Source organism: Fukomys damarensis, unplaced genomic scaffold, assembly GCF_012274545.1.
Source record: "Fukomys damarensis isolate Sample0158 unplaced genomic scaffold, DMR_v1.0_HiC HiC_scaffold_20, whole genome shotgun sequence".
Lineage (NCBI taxonomy): Eukaryota > Metazoa > Chordata > Mammalia > Rodentia > Bathyergidae > Fukomys > Fukomys damarensis.
In genome coordinates this window covers 42750249-42758623 of record NW_022900932.1, presented here as the reverse complement: position 1 = coordinate 42758623, position 8375 = coordinate 42750249, and the positions used below count along the sequence as shown (strand labels likewise).

At 38.6% G+C, this 8375-nt stretch overlaps 1 protein-coding gene across 1 annotated transcript in view; it reads left to right on the top strand.

The window, feature by feature from the left end:
- The first annotated feature begins 4148 nt into the window (after positions 1 to 4148).
- Positions 4149 to 8375, top strand: part of LOC104867658 (protein FRA10AC1) — a 31613-nt gene continuing 27386 nt past the window's right edge. The window contains exons 1-3 of the mRNA XM_033766659.1: positions 4149 to 4693; positions 4837 to 4906; positions 6842 to 6918. Of these exons, the coding sequence (XP_033622550.1) occupies positions 6842 to 6918 (77 nt within the window). The 5' untranslated portion in view covers positions 4149 to 4693; positions 4837 to 4906. The remainder of the gene's footprint in view (positions 4694 to 4836; positions 4907 to 6841; positions 6919 to 8375) is intronic.

Below are 8375 nucleotides of genomic sequence, written 5' to 3'. Positions count from 1 at the left end.
GGTCCAGCAGACAAGTTTTGGCATACCATTATAGCTGAGAACAGATCCTTTGAAAAGGATAAAAACAGCTTGACTGGGGCCAGAGATTTAACTCAGTGGTCCTTGCCTTGCAGGTGCAAGATCCTGAGTTCGATTCCCAGTACCACAAAAAAAGCTTGACGGAGGGGGTGAAGGGAGGGCAGGAGCAAGGGGAAAAAATGAGAATCAAGACCTATTATGTAAAGGTACAAGATCCCAATAATGAATGTAACTGTATTATATACCTAGATTGTACCAATAAACTCAATTAAAAGAAAAAAATAAAAAAAAACTTATTCTCTGAAAAGAATGTCCATAATCATATTCTTTCCTGACATAGCATTTATTTCGCATATACCAGACATCATTTTACCTGCATCATTTAATTTTTAATAGGTCTTCATATTTTAATGTTTTAAAGTCTTCGTTATGTTTACAGGATCTGTTTCATTTAATTTTAAACTTCATCAATACCTTATGATATAGATACTATCACTATCCTATTTTATAAATGAAGAAATAAAGACTCAAAAAATAACTTGTCCAAAGTCTCCTAGATAGTGAATGACAAGGTCAGATTCCAGTGCAGGTCTGGTTGACTTTGAAGTCAGAGAAGTTTTGATGCAGAGGACAGCAATAATGTTGTGTTGGAGGGGTGCAGGCTGGAGAGGAATGGGGACCCACAAAAGAGGTGGAACGGATGGAGTGAAGGGGTGGAGACGGCTAGAAGAAAGCACACAATGTTATTATTTTGCATGGAAGAAGGTTTTTTTTTTTTTTTTTTTTTTTTTTTTGGTACCGGCGCTTGAACTTGGGTCCTTGCGCTTGCAAGGCAGGCCATCAAACCGCTGAGCCAAATCCCTGGCCCTGAAGAAGTATTTTTAGTCTTTTATATGCTTTGTTTATATTTTTTGTTTTGTTTCAAATTCCTATCCCAACTTATCATTTCCCCAAGACAGTGTCATTTTTTTACTTAACCTTGTACATGTTGGTCAGGATACTTTATCTTCTTTCAGTTCTCTTCAGCTTTGAAACCATCTTTAACTTCTGTGTTCTTCACCCAACATACCCAATGAGTCAAAACTTTTATCCTCTATTTCTTCAACTCACACTTCAATTAAATTCTTCATTTTCATCACCAGCATTTCTTGCCAGTTGTTCTGATAAACTTATTGGTTAATTTTTCTTCATGAAAAATAAATTCTAATATTGTGTCAAAAATGCCATAGGCTTTATTGAAAGGCTATAAATAAGGTGTTTGGTAGTATGAACTTTGAAGTCAGTTATAATTGTGTCCCTATTTATTTCCTTATGACTCTGGGAGAATTAATTTCTTTAAGTCTGTTTCCTTATATGTAAAATAGGGATAATAGTACCTAAAAGTTTTGAACTGTTATGTGTGCTACACTGTCTGAGCAAGGAGAACTAAAAAAGTAGAGGAACAGAAACTACTAAATTATTCATATGTATTTGTGTAGTTAATTTCTGCAGAAAATAACATGTGTATTGTGGAAATCTTACCTAGTCTGCAAATTACAATGACAGTTTGTTCATGAAAGCCTTCTTTCATCTAAGTTCAGATTTGAAGGATAAAAACAGATTAAACAAATATAGAGGGATTTCACATGGAGAGAATAGTAAATTTGAAAAAGCTGAAGTCTTATCAAATGTTGTGAGAAACAGGTGGTTGTGGTTATCTCCTCATATATAACAAGCCACTCCAAAACATTTAATTTAATTTGCTTATGGATCTGCAATCTGCGGGGGGTTCAGAAAGACAGCTCATTTTACTCTATTTTAAGTCAGCTACAGTGAGGGATTTAGCTCAGTGGTTCCACCACCTGCTTCACAAGTGCAAGGACTCAAGTTTGATCCCCAGTACCAAAAGAAAAAAAAAAAAGTCAGCTACAGAAGGAGACAGAAGAGCCAAGCAGGAGCTCTATTATCTTTTGCAATTTAGTCTTCTATTTCCCTGGACATTACTTGTACTATACTCATTGACATGCCTCTCCAAGGCTGGGCCCACAGGTACCAGCTTGCCATGGCGTAGCGTCATAAGAAAGCATGTGCAATGGGAAATACCAATGTGATCAGTTTTGGAAAATGAAATCTCACAGATATACAGTATCAGCAGAATAGACATTTATAGCTTGTATTTTTAAAATTACCAAATAGTTTCTCTGGTGTGAAAAACTATAATAGCACATAAGATCCTAATGAGATAATTGACCATGTGAAATAGAAGAAAAGGGCTAAAGGTGTAGGGAAAGTGGGAAGGGTAGGGGAAAGGTCATAAGGGAAAAGAAAAAAATATGAAAAAATGGAAATAAAGTGTTTGTAAATGAGGAGGGGAGGAGGGGGTGAAGGGAGGGCAGGGACAAGGGGAAAAATGAGAACCAAGACCTGTCATGTAAAGGTACAAGATCCCAATAATGAATGTAACTATACTGTATACCTAAAATGTACCAATAAACTCAATAAAAGAACAAAAAAAATTACCTGATATTATTATCACCATCACCACCCAGTTTCGCTCACCACTACCTCTATCTACCATATGTTGCTTCATTGGAGTTATACAATATTGATTCATGATTACATTTTTTTATTCATTGAAATAACACGCTTCAGAGAATGTGAACCACAGGTTCATGCCATGGTTACTATTCACATAGTTTATTTTTCTTATTAGTCAACCCCCTCAAGGTTGAGGAATGGCTTTTATATGTTTATAGCCCTGATAATCATGCAAGTGCTTTGCCCAGAACAGGCACTTAATAAAATTTGTGTCTTTTACTACTGTTGAACTATAATTGCTAATCTGAAATTTTCTGATCAGACAGATTTTATATCCTCTTGTCATTGTTTTAAATTCAGATCATGTGATCTATCCCTAGCAAGTGTTTTCACTTTACTCCCGTTCAGTAGCTGCTCAAAACAAAAAATAAAAAATCTTTGCTTGAATGGACTGTAGTGACAGAAATGAAATTCTTAGAAATGTTGGAACCAGAAGCTACTTCCCACACAACCCATGCATTGGGGGCTGGGCTCTAGGTCTTGTGGAGAGGCAATTAACACCCAGTTTTAAACCCTGACTAGGTTTGTGCCTCTCTTGCCTCATCTATTTAAAAATGAGGCTAATGCCAGCAGCACAGGGTTATTGGAAAAGTAAGAAGCAAGTATGAAGCAGAAGTCAAGAAGATACTAGAAATGAAAGAAAAATGCTAATAAATGTCTAATATCAGTAGAAGAGTAATTGGATACAAGGTACACTTGTTTAATTTTATTAGTAATAAATAAAATAACAAAGTATATTTTCAAGATATTTGCCAAAAAAGAATTACTTGACAAAATACTTCATTATAGAATAACATTAAACTGTGAAGCTTCCCATTGCTTTAAATTTTTAAGCAAACGTTTCTATTGAAGTATAATCCAACTGCATTTGAAATAATTGCATTTGCAGTTATTTAAGATACAGCTTTTCAACATCACATTCACTGTGCTAGGTAAAGCAGGATGCATTTATAATTTACTGTCAAGAATAAGAAGGATAAGGATATTATGTACGGAACTGATAAGGATATTATCTACTGTTTAGGACAAAAGATGTACAATGAACGTTCGTTAAGCGCCAAGGTTTTCTATAAAAAGAGCCCGTTGCAGACGCCAGAGGCATGCCAATTCAATTCAACAAATATTTAATTAGGGTTTGTGATTTCCAAGTCACAGGTTGGGTACTGAGGAGGAAGAAAAAATGAATAACTGCAGATGCCTGAGGGAGACAAGACCTGAACTCAATAACCAGAGTAGAAAGCAGAGTGGGCGTCTTGAAGCAGGAAAGGCACAATTTAGGGAGAACCTGGTGAAGACTGAAATAATTTAATTTCTCCTGCCTGGATTTTTTTTTTTTTTTTAAGATTCTATTTTGGATCTCTTTTCACATGTGCCAGGTCCCTTGTTGGCAGAGAAACCGCGACCCTGTAAAATCTCTCCTACTCTCTGTTCTCTTTCTTCACGAATTCGATGAGTTCTTCTGCCACCGACACTGCATTTAGAACAGTGTCTATTGTGTGGGTGGTGAACGATGGAAAGCTATTTTTGTTCTAATTATGAGAACTGTTTCACTGGGAGGAGAGGGGAAAGGGAGAGGCTGATTTGAGGCTGAGATGCTGCCTGAGTGTGCTCTGAGGAGGCGTTACTAAGGTTACTAGGAAGAACGGCTAGTGATAGGCAGGCAGGCTTTTTCTTCTAAAACAAAATATATTTTTAAGTGACGGGCGTAGGCTGAGCTGCAGGCAGTATCTCACGGTATTACATGGTAGACTCTGAGAAGGGAAAGAATGGAGCCCCAGGAAAAACGTGGAGGTTGCACTTCGTGTAAGGCGACCAGTTTACGCTTCCCCGTCCGGGCCTTTTCTTCTGTCACCCTTGTTTCCCGTAGGTGTCCTGGTTGTAGCACAAAATCGACGTTCCCGGGGACGGTGCCTTTTGGGTGTGACACGCGGCCAAGTCAGACCGGAAGCGGCTCCGGGTCGGACCCCATCGGAGAGGAGAGGAGTAAGCGGCGGCCTTAGTAGCGGTGATGCGCTGCGCGGCCTTGGCCGAAGGGGTCGGCCTGTAACTCAGGCTCTTCGGGCTGTCGGCGGTCGCTGAAGCTGCCCCAACTCAGCAGGTCGAACTTGGCAGAGCAGGGAGGCACGGAAGGGAGGGGGTGTGTGAGGAAGGCCGCGAGTGTATTTGGTGGCGGGAAGAAGGACCTCGAAACTCGTTCCTCCTACTTGTGGATTGTAAAATATATTCTTTTTTCGGTGACAGATTCCGGAAATACTCGGCGTCTTCGTTTTCGAAATTCTCTGACTCTTGTCAGTTGATTTCGTAGCTTGAAGTGAGTGAACGCTCCCCCCGCCCCCATCACTGAGTATGGGACTTAAAGCTGCCTGTGAAAAATGGGGTAGTGGGAGCAAGGGCAGGAAGTGGTAGTGCAGGTCAAGGAGCAGGATGACGATGGTGCTCATAGTTAACGTTGCAGGGTTTAATGGGCCAGCCACTGTTTAAAAGCCCTGTAGATGTGTTAAGTCTATTAGTCTTTTCACTAGCCTTGTTTTATAAGTGGCAAACTGGCCAGTGAGGATAGGAACATGCCCAGAGAAAGATGAGTCTGAAGTGCATACCTATGCTTTGGAGTCTGGTAGACTGATTTTAGAACATGTCGCCAAGCTCCACACGATGGTTTTACGCCGTCAAACTAGGAAGAAAGTAAGGATGTGGAACCAGTTCATCCTTGAAGGGTGCAAGCCAGGGTAGGGTTTTTGTTTTTGTTTTGTCTGCCCTTAATGTGTGTCCCAAATTCAGCGTAATGCTGGAGCCAAGAGTTTCTCCCAACACAATTGACAACTGAAGTCTTTGAGCACTTCTAATAATGCTTTTTTTTTTTTGAGACAGGGTCTCACTATGTAGGTGAGACTGATCTGGAACTCACTATGTAGCCCAGGCTGCTCTTGAACTCACAGTGATCCTCCTGCCTCAGCCTCCTGAGTGTTGGGATCACAGGCGTGCACCACCACGCCCGGCTCTAATAATGCTACTTTAAAAATGAATTAAAATAAGATAGAATTGACTAAGCCGAAAGGTAAGCTAGTTTACCTTGAATAAACTTAAAAGAGGGTAGAAACCTTTATATATGTTGACAAAGGTACCAGGACAAATTTCACTGATAGTGAGTGTATCATTCACAAATACTATAATTCCTGTGGGATATGACTAATCATATTCCAGAGGGGCAATTAGGAAGTTAAAATTGTGGGCATAAAAAGTACGTCAGTGTAGCTGCTTATTTGCTTTATAAAATTGATTTACTTGGCACGCCTGTAAATCCCAGCACTCGGGAAGGCTGAGGCAGGAGGATCACTGAGTTTGAGACCAGCCTGGGCTACATAATGAGTTTCAGGTCAGTCTCAACTACATAGTGAGACCCTGGCTCAAAAAACAAAAGAAAGCAAAACAAAACATTGATTTTCTTGATTCATATCCTTGATTTTTTTCATCACTAGCATGGAGATAATAGTTCCTAACTTCAGAGTCACAGGCATTGTTTGTAAAGTACTTAGTACAATGTCTGGAACGATGTTGGTGGTAGAGTCATGCATATCTTAATGACAGGGATACATTCTGAGAAATGTGTCATTAGTTTCATCATTGTGTGAACATCATAGAATATTCAGACTTACATGGTGTAGTGTACTACACATCTAGGCTCTAAGGAATAACCTATTGCTCCTCAGCTATAAACCTGTACAACATGTACTTAAGACTGTAGATACTTGTAACACAATGGTATTTGTGTACCTAAACATAGAAAAAAGATAATAAAAATACTAGGCAATAGGAATTTTTCAGTGCCATTATAATATTATGGGACCAAAGATAAATATAATTTGCTATTGACTGAAACATCTTTGTAGGGTATGTAACTGTACACAGTAACTTAATCTGAGTCAAATAAAAGTGGAGCATTGCTGAACCTTGTATACAGTCACCTTGCAGTTTCTGGGCCAAATTTTCAATGGAAAGGATAGAGTAACCTCCCTTTTTCTTTTAGTGGTAATTAAAGGTAAAAAATGTTGGTGCATTTTCTGAAAGGTGAGCTTATTTAAAAATAAATGAAAGTTTTAGATGGCTAAGTAACCCATGAACAGTAACCTGCCTACCATGCTCCTTTAAAACAATTGGTTTTTTTTTAAGCTCTATTATTTCTTAAGTGTTCTGTTCTTGAACAATTGGCAACATAGATTCTAAACTTAGGCATTATACTCCTTTGCAGATGCATGGTCATGGGGGCTATGACTCTGATTTTAGTGATGATGAACATGGTGGAGAATCTAGCAGAAGGAAAAAAAGGTAAGTGATTTTATTTGTCTGTATTTCACATCCTTTCTAGATTGATATGAGGTATAAATAAATAAATAAAATTGAAAGTTTTTAGATTGTGTGTGTACGTGAAGGCAACTGCCCTACTGAATTAATTTTTGTTCATTAAATCATAATAAATTGATTCAGAATTAGAGAATAGCTGTGGGAGAAATAAGAAAATAAAGTTTTGCGCTGGGAAGAGGTTTATTGAAATTGGAGGGAAAGGAAATACATTACAGATCTCAGGTTTCTCCTTTGCATGCATTCTTCATTCATACTTGGAAACGTCATAGCTCAGAAGGGGCTTGCTTGGTGCTCTCTTACTAGTACTTGCCTTCAAGGTGAGCTTAGTGTGAAGGATGAGATTGTAATGCAAGATGCTTCTTACATTTACCTGAACGAACAGGTGGAAGGAAGAAGCTCATGGAAGGTTTTATTGAATCGGAAGGGATGATAGCTGCCAGCACAAAGCCTTGGTGTCGTGAAGAGGCTGCATCTTGGTTGGGTTTTATGTTTAGGGTAGAAACTTGATTTTGTCAATTAATCAGCAGTGGTTGATGATTCATACTAACCAAACTTACAGAAATAGGTTTATTCTTTCACAATGAGAGAGCAATATAGTAGGGATATATACATTTACACACACACACACACACACTATACACAATATAGTAGGGATATGAACATTTTCTTGATGCTCTGTCTTCATGGACAACCAAAGTACTTTATATTTTTTAGATTTTCATTCAAAAATACTACTTTATAAGAGTAGAAAATGAGCAAATCTCATTGGGTATTCTGCAGTAGAGTTATGTTTATCTACATAACTAGGGTTGATCATCTGTGATCTGCATCTCCTTTAATCAGCCTTTCTTTTTCCAAAGGTTTCCTCATTCCTACTTTACAAATAGAGAAATTAAGTAAATTAATTATATCAAGATGAAGAGTAAGGTGATAAATGGCTGAGTCAGAATTTGAACTAGGAGCCTGGGTGGTATGATGTTAAGACTCATGCATTTGATTGTTTATCTTCTCTGCTTTATAATTTTGTTTTGTTTTGTGTTGTTTTGGTACTGGGGATTGATCTGAGGGCTTTTGCACTGAGCTACATCCCAGGTCTTTTTATTTTTTAGTTTGAGAAAGTGTCTTCCTAACTGGCTTAGTAGGCACTTAAACTTATGATCCTCCTGCTTCAGCCTCCCAAGTTAGGGGATTAGAGGTGTGTGCCCCCCATGCCTGGCTTCATCTTCTCCATTTTATAGGTATTAACTAAAATTAAGGAGGTATAAAATGTCTCATTAAAGATCAGTGTGTCTTGGGCTGGGGATTTAGCTCAGTGGTGCCGCACCTGCCTCACAAATGCGAGGTCCTGAGTTTGATCCCTGGTAACCCCTACTTGCCCCCCTGCAAAAAAAAAATTAGTGTGTCTTTTCTAAGAATTCTGC